The sequence below is a fragment of the Leucoraja erinacea genome, chromosome 31, assembly GCF_028641065.1.
Source record: "Leucoraja erinacea ecotype New England chromosome 31, Leri_hhj_1, whole genome shotgun sequence".
In the NCBI taxonomy this organism is placed as follows: domain Eukaryota; kingdom Metazoa; phylum Chordata; class Chondrichthyes; order Rajiformes; family Rajidae; genus Leucoraja; species Leucoraja erinaceus.
This window is the reverse complement of record NC_073407.1, coordinates 647,860-673,656: the sequence shown is the minus strand read 5'-3', so window position 1 is coordinate 673,656 and position 25,797 is coordinate 647,860. Positions and strand designations below refer to the sequence as shown.

At 44.4% G+C, this 25,797-nt stretch overlaps 1 protein-coding gene across 2 annotated transcripts in view; it reads right to left on the bottom strand.

The window, feature by feature from the left end:
• LOC129711815 (whirlin-like) overlaps window positions 1–25,797 on the bottom strand; it is a 190,385-nt gene that overhangs the window by 66,494 nt on the left and 98,094 nt on the right. For both annotated transcript variants that reach the window (XM_055659749.1, XM_055659750.1), the window contains exons 5-8: window positions 20,078–20,274; window positions 17,126–17,162; window positions 10,455–10,667; window positions 866–1,072 (exon numbers count right to left, since the gene is read on the bottom strand). In XM_055659749.1, the coding sequence (XP_055515724.1) occupies window positions 866–1,072; window positions 10,455–10,667; window positions 17,126–17,162; window positions 20,078–20,274 (654 nt within the window). The remainder of the gene's footprint in view (window positions 1–865; window positions 1,073–10,454; window positions 10,668–17,125; window positions 17,163–20,077; window positions 20,275–25,797) is intronic.

Genomic DNA, 25,797 nt, shown 5'->3' with positions numbered 1-25,797 from the left:
GGAGAGGCGTGTGACTGCACATGTATGTGGGTGGAGAGGCGTGTGACTGCACATGTATGTGGGTGGAGAGGCGTGTGACTGCACATGTATGTGGGTGGAGAGGCATGTGACTGCACATGTATGTGGGTGGGGAGGCGTGTGACTGCACATGTATGTGGATGAAGCGTGTGACTGCACATGTATGTATGTGGGTGGAGCGTGTGGACTGCACATGTATGTGGTTGGAGAAGCATGTGACTGCACATGTGGATGAAGCGTGTGACTGCACATGCATGTGGATGAAGCGTGTGACTGCACATGTATGTGGATGAAGCGTGTGACTACACATGTATGTATGTGGATGAAGCGTGGGAGTGCACATGTATGTGGGTGGAAAGGCATGTGAATGCACATGTATGTGGGTGGAGAAGCGTGTGACTGCACATGTACGTATGTGTGTGAAGCGTGTGACTGCACATGTATGTGGCTGAAGAGGCGTGTGACTGCACATGTATGTATGTGGGTGAAGCGTGTGACTGCACGGAAGCTGGTGACTGCTCACAATATTCCGCAGGTCAGACAGAGGAAGGGCATATTTGGGGGTGAAAGGGATGTGATGGACCTTGGATCGAGTTAGCTGTTGATATTCCAGCTTGTGCTTCACCAGGTCATCCAACACAGACTGGTTGATTTCATTTGTTTTATTCAGCAAATTCGAAACACTTTTTTCCATTGTGCAAATTTTGGTCACCAGGATTTGTTATTTTGTTCCCGAGACCAATCAGTTACAATTGGTTCTACACGTGAATATATTCTAACCCCCAGTTCTGAGGCACATCATCATGCAGTACGGAACAACAATTTCCTCCCCCTTCCAGATACTCACCCTGGCAGAACTGAGGGTGGTGGATGTGTAGTAACTTCCAGACGAAGAGGCTGTCTCCCCATAGGACATGGCAGAGTAGGAATCGGATCCAGTGCTAGAAGTCTGTCGAGCTTTCATCGATTCAATCTCACGCCTCAGTACCATGCTATCAAATCTATCCAGATCCTGAGGTGTAACTATACCTCGGACCTCCGAGAGCAAGGAGAACTGAAGAACGATAAAGAACACAACACTATTACTGTGTTACATGTCCAGTAAATGTAATGACAAGGTGAAACCCACAACTTTCCCATTCAAATTATTATTCTCGCCTGTTACACATTATCTTTGGTGCTGGCCTTCATATCTGAGGCTGAATGAAAAGATGACCAGACACTTCATTATCCAGGGACTGGTCTCACACCACTGCCACCTACAACTCCAATTCGCCAATTCACTCTCTGTGAACCTCCACAATAACCAACAAGCAAATGGTGATGAGACCTGTATGACTTGGAAAATATCTTTTGAATTAATCTGATATTTAGAACAAAGAACAGTTTGGCACCAGAATAGACCATTTGGCCCACACATCCAAATGTTCACAATTCATGCAGTAAGACAATGATCAATATGCAAAATCAATCTCTATATTGGTCGAGATGATAGCTTTCAGCTAAAGCAATAATGGGGAGACAAATGGTGGAAAATTATGAAATAAATAGGTCACACAAGAAAATGCAGATGCTGGAATCTTGGGCACAAATAGTGCTGGAGGGACTCAGTGCTAAGGCAGCATGTGTAGAGGGAATGGACAGACCATGTTTTGGCTCAATACCTTTCTTCCTAAGTTGAAGAAAGTAAGAGGTGTCAAAAGACAAGTTGTTAAGGGTGAGGATAAGTTTTGCAGGTGGAGGAAGTGATAGTAGAGGAAACAGATTGGGTATCTGTTCAAGGAAGAACATGAGGGGCCCCAGACTTTCTTGATAGGAATTGGAGGTTTAAAGGGAATGGATGAACATGGTAAAGATGAGGCAATGAGGGCTCAGGAATTGGAAGTTATTGAAGTAGTGAATAGCTAGATATCTCAGATATTTCAGATGTAGGTTGGAAGAGGCTGGTCAAGGTGGATATGATAGAATCAAGGTCTTTGGTGAAAATTGGTTGGGCAGAAACAATGGGCCAGCTAGGGAAGTCCTGTATGTGGATTTTGGAAAAAAGATAGAAACGGGAAGTGTGGGGTTGGGGGAACTATATGGTTGGGGGCTGTGGAGCGGTGATTGCCAGAGGTGATGAGTATGGCGATGATATGGGAGGTGACGGCCTGGTGTTTGCCAGTAGGGTCATGGTCAAGGGATAGGTATGAGGTGTCCGACAGCTGACACCTGGCCTCAGTAGAGCTGAGGTCAGCCTGCCAGACTACAACGGCATCTCCCTTGTCAGCAGATTTGATGGCAATATTGAGATTGTGCTTTCGAAGGGGTTGAGATTGGAGTGGGCAAAGAGAGTGGAAAAGTCGAGTTGGTCAATACGCTTTACTTTGGAGCTGAAAAGGTGAACAGATGGTAGAAAACTGTCAGGGAGTCCAGGAGGAGGAGGTATGTTAGAGGAAGGATAAAAGGTCGGCTCTGGGGAGGAGGAGGTTTCCTTGAAAGGAAAAAGGCCCAGAGATGCAGGTGATGGAAGAAGAGCTTCGAATGTATTGAGATGTGGGTTCAATGACAAGGCCAGACCGTCAGTATGGGAGAGGGGGAGGCCAGGGAGGATGGTGAAAACCCGACAGGGGGAGGGGCAGGCGTTAGAGTTGAGGGGGGGGGGGGGGGGGGCTTGTGTGGTGCCATGGGGGGGGGGGGGGGAGAATAAAGGCTCAGTAGAGGCAGAGGTGGTCTGGGTGTTGTAGGAGTGAGTGTAGAGGAAACGGGATGCTTAGCGTTAAAGGAAAGGCAATGCGTCACAGCAGAGTCGGTGTTAGGGCCATGGTCTGGAAGAAGGCCGGGGAGCAGTAGGACCCTGTGGAGTCTCGGTCAGTGGGCTGCAGGGGAAGCTGAAATAGGTCAGATGTCATTGCAGTCCTTCTTCTAGGAGAGACAATAGACAGTAGACAACAGGTGCAGGAGTAGGCCATATGCCCTTAAAGCCAGCACCGCCATTCAATGTGATCATGGCTGATCATCAACAATCAGAACCCCATTCCTGCCTTCTCCCCATATCCCCTGAGTCCACAATCTTCAAGAGCCCTATCTTGAAAGTTTCAAGAGAACTGGCCTCCACCAAGAATTCCACAGACTCACAACTCTCTGTGTGAAAAAGTGTTTCCTCATCTCTGTTCTAAATGGCTTACCCCTTATTCTTAAACTGTGGCCCCAGGTTCTGGATTCCCCCAAAATTGGGAACATGTTTCCTGCCTCTAGCTTGTCCAAACCCTTAATAATCTTATATGTTTCAATAAGATCCTCTCATCCTTCTAAGTTCCAGAGTATACAAGTCCAGCCGCTCCATTCTCTCAGCATATGACAGTCCCGCCATCCCGGGAATTAACCTTGTGAACCTACGCTGCACTCCCTCAATAGCAAGAATGTCCTTCCTCAAATCTGGAGACCAAAACTGCACACAATACTCCAGGTATGGTCTCACTAGGGCGCTGTACAACTGCAGGAGGACCTCTTTGCTCCTATACTCAACTACTCTTGTTATGAAGGCCAACATGCCATCCACTTTCTGCACTGCCTGCTGTACCTGCATGCTTACTTTCAGTGACTGATGAACAAGGACCCCCAAAACCTCATTGTACTTCCCATTTTCCCAACATGACACCATTTAGATAATAATCTTCCTTCCTGTTTTTGCTACCAAAGTGGATAACCTCACATTTATCCACATTAAAATGCATCTGCCATGCATCTGCCCACTCACCCAACCTGTCCAAGTCACCCTGCATTCTCATAGCACCCTGCTCACAGTTCACACTGCCACTCAGCATTGTGTCATCAGCAAATTTGCTAATGTTACTTGTAATCCTTTCAACTAAATCATTAACATATATTGTAAATAGCTGCGGTCCAGGCACTGAGCCTTGCGGTACCCCACTAGACACTGCCAGCCATTCTGAAAGGGATCCGTTAATCCCTAGTCTTTGTTACCTGTCTGCCAACCAATTTTCTACCCATGTCATCACACTCTACCCCTCATACCATGTGCCCTAATTTTGCCCATATATGTTGGACCTTATCAAATGCTTTTTGAAAGTCCAGGTGCATTACATACACTGGCTTTCCCTTGCCATTTTCCTAGTGACATCCTCAAAAAATTCCAGAAGATTAGTCAAGCATGATTTCCCCTTCGTGAATCCATGCTGACTGGGACTGATCCTGTTACTGCTATCCAAATGTGACGCTATTAAATCTTTTATGATTGACTCCAGCATCTTCCCCACCACCGATGTCAAGCTAACTGGTCTATAATTCTCTGTTTTCTCTCTCCTGCCTTTCTTAAAAAGTGGGATAACATTAGTTACCCTCCAATCCACATGAACTATGTGAGGTAAGGGAAGTAGAATAGCTATGGAAACTATGAGATTCCAAGATGAGAAAGTACTGACACTTTTGAAAAATATAAAAGTGGATAAGTCTCCAGGTCCGGACAGGATATTCCCTAGGACATTGAGGGAAGTTAGTGTAGAAATAGCAGGGGCTATGATGGAAATATTACAAATTTCATTAGAAACGGAAATAGTGCCGGAGGATTGGCGTACTGCGCATGTTGTTCCATTGTTTAAAAAGGGTTCTAAGAGTAAACGTAGCAATTATAGACCTGTTAGTTTGACATCAGTGGTGGGCAAATTAATGGAAAGGATACTTAGAGATAATATATATAAGCATCTGGATAAACAGGGTCTGATTAGGAACAGTCAACATGGATTTGTGCCTGGAAGATCATGTTTGACTAATCTTCTTGAATTTTTTGAAGAGGTTACTCGGGAAATTGATGAGGGTAAAGCAGTGGATGTTGTATATATGGACTTCAGTAAGGCCTTTGACAAGGTTCCTCATGGAAGGTTGGTTAAGAAGGTTCAATTGTTGGGTATTAATGGTGGAATAGCAAGATGGATTCAACAGTGGCTGAATGGGAGATGCCAGAGAGTAATGGTGGATGGCTGTTTGTCAGATTGGAGGCCAGTGACTAGTAGGGTGCCACAGGGATCTGTGTTGGGTCCACTGTTGTTTGTCATGTACATCAATGATCTAGATGATGGTGTGGTAAATTGGATTAGTAAGTATGCAGATGATACTAAGATAGGTGGGGTTGCGGGTAATGAAGTAGAGTTTCAAAGTCTACAGAGAGATTTATGCCAGTTGGAAGAGTGGGCTGAAAGATGGCAGATGGAGTTTAATGCTGATAAGTGCGAGGTGCTACATCTTGGCAGGACAAATCAAAATAGGACGTACATGGTAAATGGTAGGGAATTGAAGAATGTAGGTGAACAGAGGGATCTGGGAATAACTGTGCACAGTTCCCTGAAAGTGGAATCTCATGTAGATAGGGTGGTAAAGAAAGCTTTTGGTGTGCTGGCCTTTATAAATCAGAGCATTGAGTATAGAAGTTGGGATGTAATGTTAAAATTGTACAAGGCATTGGTGAGGCCAATTCTGGAGTATGGTGTACAATTTTGGTCGCCTAATTATAGGAAGGATGTCAACAAAATAGAGGAGAGTACAGAGGAGATTACTAGAATGTTGCCTGGGTTTCAGCAACTAAGTTACAGAGAAAGGTTGACCAAGTTAGGGCTTTATTCTTTGGAGCGCAGAAGGTTAAGGGGGGACTTGATAGAGGTTTTTAAAATGATGAGAGGGATAGACAGAGTTGACGTGGAAAAGCTTTTCCCACTGAGAGTAGGGAAGATTCAAACAAGGGGACATGACATGAGAATTAAGGGACTGAAGTTTAGGGGTAACATGAGGGGGAACTTCTTTACTAAGAGAGTGGTAGCTGTGTGGAATGAGCTTCCAGTGAAGGTGGTGGAGGCAGGTTCGTTTTTATCATTTAAAAATAAATTGGATAGTTATATGGATGGGAAGGGAATGGAGGGTTATGGTCTGAGCGCAGGTATATGGGACTAGGGGAGATTATGTGTTCGGCACGGACTAGAAAGGTCGAGATGGCCTGTTTCCGTGCTGTAATTGTTATATGTTATATGTTATATGGTTATATGGTTATATAGGTGGTGTTGTGGATAATGAAGTAGATTTTCAAAGTCTACAGAGAGATTTATGCCAGTTGGAAGAGTGGGCTGAAAGATGGCAGATGGAGTTTAATGCTGATAAGTGTGAAGTGCTACATCTTGGCAGGACAAATCAAAATAGGACGTACATGGTAAATGGTAGCGAATTGAGGAATGCAGTTGAACAGAGGGATCTGGGAATAACTGTGCACAGTTCCCTGAAGGTGGAATCTCATAGATATAGATATGCCATTTATTGTCACTATACATGTACAATGAGATTAAAAGCAGCTCGTACTCAGTGCATACATATAATTTAGTACAAAAAACAAGAAACAGAAAACAAAAACAAAAAGGAGAGGGGGGGGGGGGGGGATAGGTGCACAATTCTGCGGCGCTATATACATATCTAGAAAGGCAAAATGGTGAAGGATGAATAGGTAGTATTCTTAGGCAGATGTTTAAAGATTATATTAAATATTAAAAATGTTTTTAAAAAATATAAAAAATTACAGTTACAATACACATTACAGTTCCAAATTTCAGTATGTGGATAGAATAGATGGAAGTCCGGGTGTTGGGCTGTGAAGTCAGTGCATGTGTGAATTAAGAGTAGTTAGGACTTTCGGAAAACAACTATTCCTGAGTCTATTTGTCCTAGATTTGATGCACCTATAGCGCCTTCCAGAGGGCAGCAGGTCGAACAGTCCAAACGCAGGATGGGAGCTATCCTTGATGATATTCCTTGCCCTGCTAAGGCAGCGGGAGGTGTAAATATCCATCAGGGAGGCGAGAGGGCAACCAATGATCTTCTGAGCTGTTCCTCTGAAGCCTCTCCCTGTCTGCCATGGTGCAGCTGCCGTACCATGCTGTAATGCAGATAGGGTGGTAAAGAAAGCTTTTGGTGTGCTGGCCTTTATAAATCAGAGCATTGAGTATAGAAGTTGGGATGTAATGTTAAAATTGTACAAGGAATTGGTGAGGCCAATTCTGGAGTATGGTGTACAATTTTGGTCGCCTAAGTATAGGAAGGATGTCAACAAAATAGAGAGTACAGAGGAGATTTACTAGAATGTTGCCTGGGTTTCAGCAACTAAGTTACAGAGAAAGGTTGAACAAGTTAGGTCTTTATTCTTTGGAGTGCAGAAGGTTAAGGAGGGACTTGATAGAGGTCTTTAAAATGATGAGAGGGATAGACATAGTTGACGTGGATAAGTTTTTTCCATTGAGAGTAGGGAAGATTCAAACACCAGTACATGACTTGAGAATTAAGGGACAGAAGTTTAGGGGTAACATGAGGGGGAACTTCTTTACTCAGAGAGTGGTAGCTGTGTGGAATGAGCTTCCAGTGAAGGTGGTGGAGGCAGGTTCGATTTTATCATTTAAAAATAAATTGGATAGTTATATGAACGGGAAAGGAATGGAGGGTTATGGTCTGAGTGCAGGTAGATGGGACTAGGGGAGAATACGTGTTCGGCACGGACTAGAAGGGCCGAGATGGCCTCTTTCCGTGCTGTAATTGTTATATGGTTATATGGTTAACTGATCCTGAATTTATAGAACATTGGAAAATGATCACTAATGCGTCCACGATTTATAGAGCCACTTCCTTAAGTACCCTGGCTCTGGGGATTTATCAGCCTTCAGTCCTATCAGTCTACCCAACATCATTTCCTGCCTAATGTGGATTACCTTCTGTTCCGTCACCTCAAATCCTCTGGCTAGTACACAGGAAGATTGTGTTCTCCTTACTGAAGACGGGTCCAAAGTACCTGTTCAACTCATCTGCCATTTCCTTGTTCCCCATAATAAATTCACCCGATTCATTCTTCAAGGGTCCAACTTTGGTCTTAACTAATTTTTTCCTCTTCACACACCTAAAGAAGCTTTTACTATCCTCCTTTATATTCTTGGCTAGCTGACCTTCGTACCTCATCTTTTCTCCCTGTATTGCCTTTTTAGTTATCTTTGGTTACTCTTTAAATGTTACCCAAGCCTCTGGCTTCCCGCTCTTCTTTGCTATGTTATACTTCTTCTCTTTTATTTTTATACTGTCCCTGACTTCCCTTGTCAGTCACGGTCACCCCTTACTCCCGTTGGAATCAAAAAATTCTTTGAAATGAACTGATTCAGCACATTCTGTTTATTCACAGAAATACCTGCCATTGTTGTTCCACTGTCATCCCAGCTAGTGTATCTTTCCCGTCAACTTTGGCCAGCTCCTCCCTCATGGTTTTATAGTCCCCTTTGTTCAACTATAAGACCTCCAATTTACCCATCTCCTTTGCAAATTGTAGATTATAACATCATATTATGGTCACTACCTCCTAATGGCCCCTCATGTTTCTTTATCAAATCCGGTTCATTGCACAACACTAAATCCAGAATTGCCTTCTCCCTGGTAGGCTCCAGTACAAGCTGCTCTAATGCCCCTGTCCCACTTAGGAAACCTGAATGGAAACCTCTGGAGACTTTGCCTTATTTGCCTAAGGCATTATTTGTGTTTTATCTTGATTCCTTTGGCATCTAAAAAGTTTCAGAAGTGATAAATCTGGCTGTAAATTTTTTAAATCGCCCATGGTTCTCAAGTGGGTTTTTACTAACAAAATAAAAACGCATCTGAAGCAAAATTTACAGCCAGATTTATCACTTCTGAGACATTTTAGATACCAAAGGAATCACGAAAAAACACAAATAATGCGTTGATAAACTGGAGTGAGCAAATGCGATAATTCCCAATATTTTCAATTCCGATATCTGCACAGCCAATGTTTACCAAGCACTTTAGCTGTTGTAGTCCCTCCAGCTCTCGCTTCACTTTACCTTCATTTTGCTTCACTTTTGGAATTCTGAAGTTGGGTACATGTCTCTCACACTTATCCCGACTTCACCAATATTTACAGCACAGAAATTCAACATTTTGGCGGTTTTTAACAGGTAGGAATGTATGCGTTTCTTGCATTAATAACATATACCGGAAGTTAAGGATGTCCTCCAGATGGATTGAGCGGCTCCGTGCGTCAAGCCCTATGACCCAGTGACCTTACGTGCAACCCCCTTATACTTTGCGCATTCATATAAAACACTTTGACTTTGGTATTCACCTCCCCTCTCACCCCAGTCCCTATTGGTCCTGACCTTATTCTCTTATCCCTTTCTCGAACTTTCCTTCCCATTAATTCGCTAGTCATTTGTAACTTTTCCAGTACTTATTTCCCCTCCAACTCCATCTTTATACTCCCAATTTGTCAATCCCTCCCCCCCACTATTTAGTTTAAACCCACACGTGTAGCCCCAGCAAACCTACCTGCCAGAAGGTCAGTCCCCCTCCAATTAAGGTGTAACCCGTCCATTTTGTACAGGTCACCCCAGAGGAGATCCCAGTGGTCTATAAATCTAAATCCTTGTTCCCTGCACCAGCCCCCCAGCCACACATTCTCCCTGTTCCTGCTCTCACTAGCACAAGGTACTGGAAGCAATCCAGAGATAACCGCCCTAGAAGTTCTGCTTTTCAGTCTTCTTTCTAACCCTCTATACTCACGTTGCAGAACCTCCTTCCTCTTCTTCCCGACGTCGTTTGTGCCCACGTGCACAACTACTGCCGGCTGTTCACCTTCCCTCTTGAGGATGTTCTGAATTTGGTTTGTGATATCTTGAACCCTGGCACCAGGGAGGCAACAGACCTTCCTCGAGTCTCACCTGCCGTCACAGAATCTCCAGTCCGCACCTCAGACAATGGAGTCACCCACCACTATGGATCTGCCCGACATTGGTCTCGCCGGTCGAGTCTCATCGCTAGGATTGGAGCCATCGACCTGACCGCCGCTCAGACTGGAAGCGTCGTCTCCCCCGACAGCTCCCAAGAGGGCATACCTGTTTTTATTAGGCACAGCCGCCTGGGTCTCCTATTCTCCACGTTTACTCCACTTTTTCTCAATCACCAACCTTTATTCTTCCTGTATCCTTGGCAAGACATCCTCACTGTAGGTCCTGTCCAGGAAACTCTAGTTTTCCCAGATGATCCTGAAGTCATCAAGTTGCCTCTCCACTGCCCCAACACGGTTAATCAGGAGCTGAACCTGGACACACTTACCACAGTTGTAGCAGCCAGAGGCTCCATCGGTGTCCCGGGCCTCCCACATCTTGCAAGCATCACACTGAATCATCTTACCCGTCATGTGTTCACCGCGTCCCGTCCTCTCCAGCTTTTGGCGTAGTCTCCCCTCCTCCTCGCCGAAGACTCTCCAGCCAAAGACTAACACTTTTCTCTCAATGTACTTCCCTCACAAGGCCGCTTCCCCACTGGCCGCTCCCCTAGAGCAACCTTGCTTATATTGGCTGATAAATTGCCTAATTCGCCAAGCAATTCGTGATAAGCAATATAATGGTTACCTTGGCATGAGTATTGAGGAGCTCGAAGAGGGCCATTACCAATGCCTGAACACTGATGTTGTTCTCCGTGTACTCATCGAGATAATACGCCATGGTTGCTTGCTCATGCTCATTCAGCAGATGCCGAGCTTGTTCGTCCAACATGGCTCGTGCTTGGTTCACCAAGCTGCTCAGCATGACCTGCGAGCCCGCAAAACCCTTGTAAAACACCGGCTGCAATCAACAGTAAAATGGGTAATTTTATTTAACAATCAAAATCATTGGTGATGCTGACAACTCATCTCATCTTTCATTTGAAGGTCTTCCATTTATCCAGAGCCTTTTACAATCTAAACAAGTTGAGGTGCTATTGCCCATTTCAAGGTAAAAATGATGGCACATCCACAGAGATTGTTTCATACGAAGCACTGGTAATCACTCTTTATCTAACACCAATACAATACCTAGTCCAATACCGCAGGTCCGATCCTTGTCTCTACTCGTTCAAGCCCTTCAGCCTCGTGCGAATAGAACTCCAGAAGATCAGCACACTCTCATGCGCTATCCCAGAAGATCGGCACACCGCAATGTGCTCTCCCCTCTTTTATTTCCTCAGGGACCCTTAGCGTAAAATACATGGTGGGGGGGAGGGCAACCCCTAAAAACCAATTATCAATAAGGATCACAAAATACATTGTTTAAGAAGGAACTGCAGATGCTGGAGAATCGAAGGTTACACAAAAAAGCTGGAGAAACTCAGCTGGTGCAGCAGCATCTATGGAGCGAAGGAAAAAGGCAACGTTTCGGGCCGAAACCCTTCTTCAGACTGATCGGGGGCGGGGTGGGCGGGGACAAGAAAGGAAAAAGGAGGAGGAGCCAGAAGGCTGGGGGATGGGAGGAGACAGCAGGGGGACTGAGGAAGGGGAGGAGACAGCAAGGACTAACAGAATTGGGAGAACTCCCGGTGGCTCAGCACTTCAACTCCCCCTCCCACTCCGTCTCCGACCTCTCTGTCCTGGGTCTTCTCCATGGCCACAGCGAGCAGCACTGGAAATTGGAGGAACAGCACCTCATATTCCGTTTGGGGAGTCTGCATCCTGGGGGCATGAACATCGAATTCTCCCAATTCTGTTAGTCCTTGCTATCTCCTCCCCTTCCTCAGTCCCCCTGCTGTCTCCTCCCATCCCCCAGCCTTCTGGCTCCTCCTCCTTTTCCCTTTCTTGTCCCCGCCCACCCCCACCCCCGATCAGTCTGAAGAAGGGTTACGGCCTGAAACGTTGCCTATTTCCTTCGCTCCATAGATGCTGCTGCACCCGCTGAGTTTCTCCAGCTTTTTTGTGTAACCTCACAAAATACATTAATTGACAGTTCCCTAACCCAATGACAAAACATCACATAACATAGTTTCGATAGAAAGCACAGTGGGAAACAGTTCCATTAAGCAAAGAAACATTCTTCCAGGTAAAGTAAACAATTTGGGCATGGCCCCTCTCCTTGACCAATCACGAGTAACGACGCGAAGACCATGCAACATAGTTATAAACATTATTATAACCCATAATTTCCCAACCAACCCTGAGCATGCATTTGCAGCAAGACCTAGCTCCCTCTGCAAAACCTCATACATATAAACAATTAAAGGCCATCTGGACATCAACCTTTATTCCACCTCATCCCAGGCCACAGACACTCTGGAGCCATGATCCTCATGGTCTTTGCAGCTTTTGCAGAATATGTCAGGCAGGTTTTACAAAAGCAGAAATCTCCATTTTGTCAGGTACCCAAAATGCCCAATATTATCATGTGCACATGAATAGAAAATAGTGAACATACTGAGGCAGCATCTATGAATGGAACTCTAAAATAATAAGGTGTCTCTTCTTAGATTCTGCAGTTTTTTAATCTTGATTATAGATTCCTGAGAAGTGCATAATTTGTCAGAAAGTACATGATTTATTTTTTTATATCCCTTAGAAAAAAAGAAACTTTCTACAAAACAAAAACTCAGTTCAATCCAGAAAAAAGAGAATCATTAATTCTAGTTAATTTATTCTAATTCTAGCCCACATAAAATCTGTTCCTGACTTTTGTTGGCTCAGTGTATTTGAGAAGGAGAACATTAAATCGGAAGTGGCAGTGATGCAGTTGAACAAAGGGGACTATGAAGGCATGAGAGGGGAGCTGGCCAAAGTAGACTGGAAAGGGATCTTAGCAGGAATGACGGTGGAACAGCAATTACAGGAATTTTTGGGCATAATCCGGGAGGCACATCATTTCATTCCAAAAAGGAAGAAAGATTCTAAGGGGAGTAGGAGGAAACCGTGGCTGACAAGAGAAGTTAGGGATAGAATAAAACTAAAAGAAAAGATGTATAACACAGCAAAGAGTAGCCAGAAGCCAGAGTATTGGGAAACTTTCATAGGACAACAGAAGGAAACAAAACGGGCAATACGGGCTGAAAAGATGAAGTACGAGGGGAAGCTGGCCAGGAATATAAAGAAGGACAGTAAAAGCTTATTTAGATATGTTAAGGGGAAAAAGAGTAGAAAAGTCAAATGTGGGTCCCTTGAAGGCAGAAACGGGTGAAATTATTATGGGCAACAAGGAAATGGCAGAAGAGTTGAATAGGTACTTCGGATCTGTCTTCACTAAGGAAGACACAAACAATCTCCCAGATGTACTGGAGGACAGAGGATCTAAGGGGGCAGAGGAACTGAAATAAATTTTAATTAGGCGAGAAATAGTATTAGGTAGGCTAATGGGACTGAAGGATGATAAATCTCCTGAGCCCGATGGTCTGCATCCCAGGGTCCTCAGGGAGGTGGCTCTAGAAATAGTGGACGCATTGCTGATCATTTTACAATGTTCAATAGATTCAGGATCAGTTCCTGTGGATTGGAGGATAGCTAATGTTATCCCACTTTTCAAGAAAGGAGCGAGAGAGAAAACGTGGAATTACAGACCAGTTAGCCTGACTTCGGTGGTGGGAAAGATGCTGGAGTCAATTAATAAAGAGATAATAATGGGGCATTTAGATAGCAGTAAAAGGATTAGTCCAAGTCAACATGGATTTATGAAAGGGAAATCATGCTTGACTAATCTTCTGGCATTTTTTGGGGATGTGACAAGTAAAATGGATGAAGGGGAGCCAGTGGATGTAGTGTATCTAGACTTTCAGAAAGCCCTTGATAAGGTCCCGCACAGGAGACTGGTGACTAAAATTAGAGCAGATGGTATTGGGGTTAGGGTGTTGACATGGATAGAAAATTGGTTGGCAGACCGGAAGCAATCAGTAGGAGTGAACGGGTCCTTTTCAGAATGGCAGGCAGTGGCGAGTGGAGTGCCGCAAGGTTCGGTGTTGGGGCTGCAACTGTTTACCATATATATTAATGATTTGGAAGAAGGAATTAGGAGCGACACTAGCAAGTTTGCGGATGACACAAAGCTGGGTGGCAGTGTGAACTGTGAAGAGGATGTTAGGAGGTTGCAGGGTGACCTGGACAGGTTGAGTGAGTGGGCAGATGCGTGGCAGATGCAGTATAATATAGATAAATGTGAAGTTATTCACTTTGGAGGCAAAAACAAAGGGGCAGATTATAATCTCAATGGGGTTAGGTTAGGTAAGGGGGAGGTACAGCGAGACCTGGGTGTCCTTGTACTGAAAGTTGCCGTGCAGGTACAGCAGGCAGTGAAGAAAGCTAATGGAATGTTGGCCTTCATAACAAGAGGATTTCAGTATAGGAGTAAAGAGGATCTTCTGCAGTTGTATTGGGCTCTGGTGAGACCACATCTGGAGTATTGTGTACAGTTTTGGTCTCCTAATTTGAGGAAGGACATCTTTGAGATTGAGGCAGTGCAGCGTAGGTTAACGAGATTGATCCATGGGATGGCGGGACTGTCATATGAGGAAAGATTGAAAAGACTAGGCTTGTACTCACTGGAGTTTAGAAGGATGAGGGAGGATCTGAAAGAAACATATAAAATTAAAAAAGGACTGGACAAGCTAGATGCAGGAAAAATGTTCCCAATGTTGGGCGAGTCCAGAACCAAGGGCCACAGTCTTAGAATAAAGGGGAGGTCATTTAAGACAGGTGAGAAAAAACTTTTTCACCCAGAGAGTTGAGAATTTATGGCATTCCCTGACACAGAGGGCAGTGGAGGCTAAGTCACTGGATGGATTTAAGAGAGAGTTAGATAGAGCTCTAGGGGCTAGTGGAGTCAAGGGATATGGGGAGAAGGCAGGCACGGGTTATTGATAGGGGACGATCAGCCATGATCATAATGAATGGCGGTGCTGGCTCGAAGGGCTGAATGGCCTCCTCCTGCACCTATTTTCTGTTTCTATGTATAATTCCAAGATACATCTGCTGTTACAGATGATTACAAAGTCATTAAAATCAGCAATGGTGCAAATTGCAATTAATAATGGACTTGAAAAGAAGATCATGCAAGAGGTAGGCATTTCACATGTAGTAGTACTTGGGATTCTGTCTGCAAGGTTTCCAGCCAGAATAGTAAATGGAATGATGTAGGGATGTAGGTGGAGGCATTTGGCGGGACTAGAAACATGCATTTAGAACAAATCTAATGATATCTTCAACAATAAAGCTCTAGATGGGCACAGTCATTTTATCTGAAAGTTTATGGGGTATGTCTTCATCATACTCGGAAGGCTGGCAGATAGAGTAGTGGTGATTAGGTAATACCCCATCAATCCGGCGATGTGCCTACAATACTGTTTTATGCACAGAATTTGTATTTAACCATCCTCCGGACACTGCATTTTTCTGGAGAAATTACCTAGCTTGTATGGGGAAAGGATGCTGTAGTTTCTGTTTCCTCCACTCTTTAAATAATCTCTATTTTATGAGACCATTTACCTTATCATAAGCTGTAAAAACTGCAGGTGCTGTTTTCTTAAAAAAGACACAGTGCTGGATTAACTCAGCAGGTCAGGCAGCAGTTCTGGATAACATGAATAGCCGATGTTTCGGGTTGTGACCCTATGATAAGCTGTTTGCCAGAAGTCACACTTTCCAGCCCACCTCTAACTCATTGACTGATGCTGTCCAGGCTGTTCTTAAGGGTATCCATGCTCTACACTGCCAACGAAAAATCTCACCCATTTGAGATTGATCTCAATAAATTACCCCAACGTCTGGGCCAGGTCACTGCCAGGGCCCGAGTTAGGTCCCACGGAGAATCTAGAAGGATATGAGGGGATCTTACAGAAATATATAAAATTATTAAGGGATTGGACATGCTAGAGGCAGGAAAATGTTCCTGATGTTGGGGGAGTCTAGAACCAGGGGCCACAGTTTAAGAATAAGGGGTAGGCCATTTAGAACTGAGGTGAGGAAAAACTTTTTCACACAGAGTTGTGAATTTGTGGGATTCTCTGCCTCAGATGGCAGTAGAGGCCGATTCACTGGATGCATTCAAAAGAGAGTTAGATGGAGGTCTTCGGGCTAGCGGAATCAAGGGGCATGGGGAGAAGGCAGGAACGGGGTACTGATTGTGGATGATCAGTCATGATCACAGTGAATGGCGGTGCTGGATCGAAGGGCCGAATGGTCTACCTCTGCACCTATTGTCTATGTATCTATGGGTGGAATTGTGCAATACCATCTTGAATAGTAGCAACATTTCAACAAGCCAATTAAATGAGGAAGGAATTAAATTTATTCACTAAATCGATTGTCTGATTATTATAGGGCAGATTGTGGAATGTGAATTTCCTAGAACACATGAACATAAAATTAAGCTGGTACTGAAAATATGAAAACCACACATGTTCCATCGGCAATGTTATATTAGCTATTTATTTTTCACTTTTCTGGCTTGATAAGATATTGACCAGTTCCTGAACAACTATAGTTCCTTCGCCAACTGTATAATGGCAGAAGGTTTGCATCAAACCCCATAATTTGGGGTTGATAGATTCATACAGAATGAAACACACCCTTCAGCCCAACTTGCCCATGCCGACCAAGATACCCCATCTACACTAGCCACACTTGCTCGTATGTGGCCCACATGCCGCAAAACCTGCCCATGTATTTGTTGAAATATTGTTATAGTACCTACCGCAACTACCTCCTCTGGCAGCTCGTTTCATACACCCACCATATGGCCCATCGTCCACTCTGCCATTCAATCATGGTGGATCTACAGTAGCTTTCCCTCTCAACCCCATTCTCCTGCCTTTGCCCCATAACGCCTAAAATCCATGTCTCACAAAATTGAGATAAAAAGAAAAACATGTCTTTTTTGTAGTGCATATTCCACAATCTGCCCTGGAATAATCAGACAATCGATTTAGTGAATAAATGTAATTTCTTTCTCATTTCACTGGCTTGTGGAAATTGTGCTAGGGTGCGATAAAACATTCTTAGATGTGTTCTATGTACTGATGAAAAATAATATATAGATATTTATAATGTTGCATTAGTCATACAACATGGAAACAGGCCCTTTGGCACAACTGTCCATGCTAACCAAAATGTCCCATTTATGGTAGTCCTACCTTCCCATGTTTGGCCCATATCCCTCTCAAACATTCCTATCCATTTACCTGTTCAAATGTCTCAAATGTCGTTATAGTAGCTGCCTCAACAACCTCCTCTGGCTGCTTCTTCTATTACCGTGGAAATGAATTAACCACAAACATGTGAAACAGATTTCTGTCCTACCTTTGTAACTGCCTGCCCAGTATCTTCTTTGGCAATCCTGGAAGAGAAAAATGAGGCTATTTTAAATAACTCTTGTCACCCACAGGCATCAGGACGTAGCAGCTGTCTTAAGCAACATCACACAACAAACCTCCAGCGACTATTCTGACAGCGTACATGCAAGCAGCTCGGTGGATACACAATATTTATTCCATCTCCGGTTTTTGTGCTCTGTCCGACATCTGCCAGAAAATCTTGATTTTCCTTACCTTTCTATCATTTTATTTAGAAATAAACATAGGTGCAGAGACAAGGGCATCAATAATGTTTACTTCCGATTCCCCCTTCCCACACCACTCCCCTCCAGAACACGGTATTGGCAGTACAGGTACCAACGCTGCATTCTAGATCAAAACTGCAAGGGATGATATCTTTCAATGACTGAGCATTGATGACGGTATATTTGCTTTATAAAAAATTCCAAACATAATTCCATGGCAGAATGAGCAAAAGATACATAATTACTAAGTAGATATCTTCAGCATCTACAGGGTCTTTGCGGCTATTAGAATAGAAAACATAGAACAGTACAGCACAGGAACAACATTGTTTGTGCCGAGCGAAGCCTGGTCTCATCTGCCTGTATATGATCCATATTCCTCTATTCCCTACACTTCCATGTGCCTATCTAAAAATCTCTGAAACACCACTTTCGTAGCTGCCTCCACCACCACCTTGGCAATGCACTCCAGACTCCCACCAGTCTCTTGCCCCACAGTTCCAGTCACTCCATTACAGGGAAGATGTGGAGCGGTCAGCGGTCAATCCAGAGCCAGGGGAGGAAGGGCGGCTGGGCTGCAGGCGGTGTGGACAGCTGGCCCAGGGGGTGGGTCACAGTGAGCGGATGGCGACCAAATGACTGCGAGTCGGGTGACGTAACTGCGTGTGAAAAACAGTACGCACAGGCAGACACACGATGCAGACCCATTATGACGTCACCAGCTCGTTTATTTTCAAAGAGATTTCAGATTTGTGAACATTTTCACAAATAACTCAAGAAATAAAGCTAGATATTTTCAGGTAAGCCGATTTTTGACTTCACCGGATAAATCTCTACAGGAATATGTAAAAATGATATCGTCAGGGCGTCGTTTTTTCGAGCAGTATGATCACACACACACACAAACACACACACACACACACACACACACACACACACACACACACACACACGCACGCACACACACACACACACACACACACACACACACACACACACACACACACACACACACAAGATCAGAGTTTTATAAGTATAGAGATGCATAAGTCTTTTAAAGAAGTAAATCAGAAGGTCATGCATCAGGGGGCATGAAATTGACAGAGAAGCGTTGACAGACAAGATTAAAGAGAATCCGAAGAGTCTTTTAATGGCACAATAGACAATGGACAATAGACAATAGGTGCTGGAGTAGGTCATTCGGCCCTTCGAGCCAGCACCACCATTCAATGTGATCATGGCTAATCATCCACAATCAGTACCCCATTCCTGCCTTCTCCCCATATCCCCTTAATAATCTTATATGTTTCAATAAGATCCCTTCTCATCCTTCTAAATTCCGGAGTATACAAGCCCAGCCCCTCCATTCTCTCAGCACATGACAGTCCTGCCATCCTGGGAATTAACCTTGTGTACCTACGCTGCACTCCCTCAATAGCAAGAATGCCCTTCCTCAAATTAGGGGACCAAAACTGCACATAATACTCCAGGTGTAGTCTCACTAGTGCCCTGCACAACTGCAGAAGAATCTCTTTGCTCCTTTACTGAACTTCTCCTGTTATGAAGGCTCGAAGGGCCGAATGGCCTACTCCTGCACCTAATTTCTATGTTTCTATGTTTCTAACATGCCATCCACTTTCTGCACTGCCTGCTGTACCTGCATGCTTACTTTCAGTGACTGATGAGCAAGGAGCCGCAGATCCCGTTGTACTTCCCCTTTTCCCAACTTGACACCATTTAGATAATAATCTGCCTTCCTGCTTTTACTACCAAAGTGGATAACCTCACATTCTGCCATGCATCTGCCCACTCACCCAACCTGTCCAAGTCACCCTGCATTCTCATAGCATCTTCCTCACAGTTCATACTGCCACCCAGCTTTGTGTCATCTGCACATTTGCTAATGTTACTTTGAATCCCTTCATCAAAATCATAGATGTATATTGTAAATAGCAGCGGTCCCAGCATCGAGCCTTGCGGTACCCCACTAGTCACTGCCTGCCATTCTGAACGGGACCCGTTCATCCCTACTCTTTGTTTCCTGTCTGCCAAACAATTTTCTATCCATGTCAGCACTCTATCCCCAATACCATGTGCCCTAATTTTGCCCACTAATCTCCTATGTGGGACCTTATCAAATGCTTTCTGAAAGTCCAGGTCCACTACATCCACTGGCTTCCCCTTGTCCATTTTCCTAGTTACATCCTCAAAAAATTCCAGAGCTTTAAGGGAGAAAGAGTAATAGAATAAGGCATCTTAAGGTGCAAAATGTATATTTGAAGACACATATGATGGGCAAAGTCCTTAATGAATTTCTCTTCTGTTTTTACTATGGAGAAGGACATGAAGACAAGGGAACTTGGCAAAGGTAATGGCAAAGTCTGGAGGACAGTGTGTATTACAGTAGGTGAGTTGCTGAGCAACTTAAGATGCATGAAGGCAGATAAATGTCCAGGGCCTGATCAGGTTAAGAATTGACTGAACAGGCACTTGTTATGCGCTTCGCTGTAAATGTGCACTCAAGCACAGGATTGTGGATGCAACCATAAATATAAAGATTACCGTAACTGTAAACCATAGCTTTCACCAAAGAGCAACCCCAGTGTACTGCCTTACCTGCAGCTTTGATTTATTTCTGACAATAAACCCATTAATTCTATGGATGAACAGAATGAAAGGGAGCTGTGACTTACTCTGTTCCAGTAGTCTCAATCATTTCAGGGCCACTTATCCAATTGGTCTCATCCACCACAGTACGGGCATGGGGCAATCTCCCAACATCTTTTATCGTCAGCATGAGGTGGCGAGAAGATGTCAACATTTTTACAGCTTCGTCGTGGGGAATATTGAGAAAACTCCTTCCATTCACTTCTATAATCTGGTCTCCAACCTAATGAAGCAAAGAAAGTTTCATGGTGACTTGGACTAATACGACAATGACTGCTGGAATTAACCACAAAACACCATTGTAAAGCAGTTATAGTGTGTTCTTCTACCCTTCAGGTTGGCAGCGACTTCAGTTTAGTTTAGTTTAGATTAGTTTATTATTGTCACTTGTACCGAGGTACAAGTGAAAAGCTTTTTGTGGCGTGCTATCCAGTCAACAAAAAGACTACACATGATTACAGTCAAGTCTTCCGCAGCGCACAAATGCAAGCAAAGGGTGCAACATCTAGTGCAATACTAGACTGTGGGACCCATTGGGTCCCATGTTCACATGGGAGGGCTGGTCCCCCAACGCAATATTCCACCTCACCACCAATTCCAATATTGGGGTTCTGGAGCGCTAGTATGGGTGCCGTGGGCTGAAGGGACAGGTTTCCAGAGGGCTAGTATGGACATTGTGGGCCAAATGGATTCTTGGGGTAGCAGCTCAGTCACTCAAGCCTGATGTGCTGGTAGCTCACTCACGGCTGGTGGGCTGGTAGTTGACTCACGGCTCTTCCTTGAAATTCCATTTCAAGCAGGGTGCAAGGCCAACAAATTCATGTGCAATTTCTTACCACTTCAAGCAGGGTGCAAGGCCATCAAATTCAAATGCAGTTTCATTACCATTTCAAGCAGGGTGAAACCATCATAAAACCACACAAAACACCACATAAACACCACACTCACAGTTCGGTAGGCATTCGGTGTGTTCAGTTGATTCACAGCTCAGGCAGTCGTGACCTCTCCCTCTCCCTCCACCATCTTGCAGAGACTGAGCCACACCATCACTTCCGAGTTTTATAATCCCTCCCCCCTCCCACCGGAAGATTCATGGCATGATTGACAGGAGAGAGTCAAGTCAAGTTACATTTATTTATATAGCACATTTAAAAAAAACAACTCTCGTTGGCCAAAGTGCTTTACATTTGTTATAAGAGAGATCATCAACATTTTTTAAACACTAATAACACTTTCATTTTTCATTGATGGGAAGAATCTTCTGCACCTGATGAGCGGAGGGGGACTGAGTAAGATGGCCAAAAATCACAGCCGTAAGTGGCAGCGTTTTATCTGAAATCAATATACAGTGCAAACAGAAAGTTGTCAAGTTTAGACTTTTAATCATTTGCCATTTTAAACCAACCACCACCAACCATTTGCTGTGCTTTATTTCAAACCAACCACCACCAACCATTTGCTGTGCTTTATTTCAAACCAACCACCACCAACCATTTGTGGTGCCTTATTTCAAGCCAACCACCACCAACCATTTGCTGTGCTTTATTGCAAACCAACCACCACCAACCATTTGCTGTGCTTTTTCAAACCAACCACATTTTCATTTTCAAACCACATTAAGGGCACTCAAGGTCAGTAAAACCACACTCACAGTTTAGTAGACATGTGTTCAGTGTTATTCACAGCTCAGACTGAGAGATGTGACCCTCTCGCTCCCCCATCTTGCAGAGACTGACTGAGGCACTCATCACTTCTGGGTTTTATAGTCCCTCCCGAAGGGGCGTGGCCTTCAGGAGAGAAAATCTCAACATGTATTAAACACTAATAACTCTTTTATTTTACATCGCTGGGAAAAATCCTCTTGTCCTGCACAGCGGGGGGATTATATGAGTAAGATGGCCAAAAATCACAGCAGAAGTGGCAGCGTTTTTTTTCTAAAATCAATATACAGAAGAACAGGAAGTGGTCAAGATCAGACTTTTAGTAATATAGATAAGTCCAACAAAGTCCATTAAAGATAGTTCAAATGTGTAGGAAGGAACTGCATATGCTGGTTTACATCGAAGATAGACAAAAAATGCCTAGTAGCTCAGCGGGACAGGCAGACCGGAGAGGGGGAATGGGTGACATTTCTGCACCCATTCTAATGTAGAACCATTCTACATTTGCTTATCACCATCTACTTTGATCTGTCGTTTACACACCTTACCCTTCCATATCTCCATACTCCCTCTCCCCAACGCTCAGTCTGTAGAGAGTCTCGATCCATTCCTTCTTTCCAGAGATTCTGCCTGTCCTGTTGAGCTACTCCTGCATTTTGTATCTATTAAAGATAGTTCCAAGGTCTCCAATGAAGTAGATGGGAGATCTACCACCCACGGGAGATGGGGGAGAGAGCATGATTCAATTGGCTGACACGCTGGGAAGAAAGTGTCTCTGAATCTGGGGGTGTACCGTTCGGAACGGTAACTCCCGCACATGCTCACCGGCATCTTAACGAGCATGCGCGGCAACATCCCTACCGGCCAGGAACGTCGATGGTATTTGTGTGCGCGGTAGATTGGAAACACATTTCAATCGGAGGATGGTGACACGGGACTTGCGCTGGAATCGGCCGAGACACAATCTGAAAGGCTGCAGCCATCTTGTAAGTTACCATGATGTTTAAAGTTGGAAGTTAATTAGAAAACTACTGTCACCTTACTTACTTCATTGTGGTTATTGTTCCGGGCAATAAATAATAAATTGGCAATACATGAGGTATCAAAGGTATCAAAGGTATTTTATTGGTCACATTCACATACACTGGGGTGTAATGAAGTGAAATGCTTTTTGCTATTTTGCAGCACACAAAAAAAGAATACAGACATAACACCAATGAGAGTCTTAAACACAAAGAACGAGGCACAGGTAATGAAGCGGCTGATCATGCTTTGCCGGTGATATTTATTTGCAGCACACAAAAAAAAGGCAGTTTACCCCCTCACTTCCTGAGTCAAAAACACCAATGATCTTAAGACACAATTTGTACACTTCCCCCCACAATGGCTCCCACCATGAGGGAAGGCACAAAGTCCAGTCCCCAACCCCAGTTCACCCATAGTCGGGCCTATTGAGGCCTCCACAGTTGCCTCTACGGAGGCCCGATGTTCCTGGCCGTTCTCGCCGGGTGGTGGTGCTCCGGCGTCGGGAGAGTCCTCACAGCGGCTTGGGAACCCTGGAACGGCCGCCTCCTTACTGGAGGCTGCGTCTTCCGAAGCCAACAAGGCCGTGACGGTTGGAGCTCCACCACTGGCGATCTCATCTAGAGATCCCAGGCTCCCGATGTTAAGTTCAGTGCCGCCGCCCGCAGCTGGTCACTCCACAGTCCCGCAGCTCCGCGATGTTTTACCCGGCGGTCTCAGCTCACCGGAGTTCCAGCGCGGCGACCCGGGCAAGACATCGCCCGCACCACGATAGCGCTCCAGCGCTGTGACGCCGCCGAAGCCGAGGTTCTGGGCGGTCCGCGACAGGAAACGCCGCTCCAGGCCCGCTGGTAGGCCGCGAGGACAGGTTGAAGCTGCAGCCCGGAGAAATGCTGCCTCTCCGACCAGGTAGGGACCCTGAAAGGCAGTTTCCCCCCCTCCCCCCCCACCCCCCACTCCCCACATAATAAAGTCTAGACCTCGAAACAAAACACTTCAACACTTTTAAGGGGCCTTCTCTCCTATTTCTACTTTCCACTTTTGCTTTTTTTATATACACACTTCACGTTTTTCTATTCTCTACCATCTATTTTTCCTCTTTTTCCCCTTTCCATTGTTTTCTTGTTCTTGTCTTGCTTCCTTTTCAAAACATAAAACTAGAGGTTGTGCATAGAATGGATTACGGTATGAGATAGTTGGCACCTAAAATTAGGTTCCACTGTATTGTTTTGTACTGTAATAAAATAAACAAAAAAAACACAAAAACAAAAACACAAAAAAAAAGGGCCTGTTGCCGTGATGCATGACTCTATAACTCCATATGACTCCATAACAGTTACAACTCATAGGATCTTGAACTGACCTACACAACCTTAATCATACGTCAGCAATGCAACACTGCTATGAACTAGTTGTCTAATCGTATTCTGCACTAATATATTTTATTTTTTGCAGACTTTTGTTTTTTACTGTCTGGTAGAATATATGTTTACGTTGTATATCTATATTACTAAAAGTCTGATCTTGACGACTTCCTGTTGTTCTGTATATTGATTTTAGAAAAAACATTGCCACTTACGGCTGTGAGTAAGATGGCCAAAAATCAGAGTCCCCCTCCGCTGTGCAGGACAAGAGGATTTTTCCCATTAATGAAAAATAAAAGAGTTATTAGTGTTTAAATTTTTTTGAGATTCTCTCTCCTGAAGGCTACGCCCCTTCCGGAGGAACTATAAAACCCAGAAGTGTTGAGTGCCTCAGTCAGTCTCTGCAAGATGGGGGAGAGAGAGGGTCACGTCTCTCAGTCTGAGCTGTAAATAACACTGAACACATGTCTACTAAACTGTGAGTGGTTTTACTGACCTGTCAGTGCCCTGAATGTGGTTTGAAAATATAATTTGGAAATGCTAAAGCTGTGTTGCGTTTGGTTTGGAAATGCTAAAGCTGTGTTGCCTTTGGTTTGGAAATGCTAAAGCTGTGTTGCCTTTGGTTTGGAAATGCTAAAGCTGTTTGCCTTTTGTATGAAAATGCTAAAGCTGTGTTGGCTAATTAAAGTTGCCTAATTAAAGTTGCCTTACCTAATTAAAGTTGCCTTGCTTAATTAAAGTTGTCTTGCCTAATTAAAGTTGCCTTGCCTAATTAAAGTTGCCTTCCTTCTATATAATTAAAAGTCTAATTTGACCACTTCCTGTTTGCTCTTTATATTGATTTTAGAAAAAACGCTAGAACGTAAGGCTGTGATTTTTGGCCATCTTACTCGTTCAGGTGCCGAGGATATTTCCCATCGATGAAAAATAAAATAGTTATTAGTGTTTAAAAAATGTTGAGATTCTCTCTCCTGTCAATCACGCCATGAAGGCCACAGCCCTTCTGGTGGGAGGGACTATAAAACCCAGAAGTGTGAGCGTGGCTCAGTCTCTGCAAGATGGAGGAGGGAGAGGTCACGACTCGCTGTCTTTAGTGGCCTTGCACCCTGCTTGAAATCGTATGAAACTGCACTTGAATTTGGTGGCCTTGCACCCTGCTTGAAATCGTATGAAACTGCACTTGAATTTGGTGGCCTTGCACCCTGCTTGAAGTGGTAAGAAACTGCACTTGAATTTGGTGTCCTTGCACCCTGCTTGAAATGGAATTTCAAGGAATAGCCGTGAGTCAACTGCCAGCCCACCAGCCGTGAGTGAGTGAGCTGCCAGCACAACAGGCTTGAGTGACTGAGCCGTCAGCCCAAGAATCCATTCGGCCCACAATGAACATACTAGCCTTCTGGAAACCAGACCCTTCAGCCCCCCCCCCCCCCCCCCCCCCCCAACTGGCCACCAATATTGGAATTGGTGGAGAGGTGGAATATTGCATTGAGGGACCAGCCCTCCCGTGTGATGCTGGGACCCAACGGGTCCAACTTAGTCTAGTTGTTTATATTTCTGTGTGCTCTCTGACTCTATGCGCCTGTGATGTTGCTGCAAGCAAGATTGTCATTGTACCTGTACCTCACCATACCTGTGCTTATGACAATAAGCATGATTTGACCTTCTAACCAACACCAGCATGGTGTCAGCTTTCAGTGC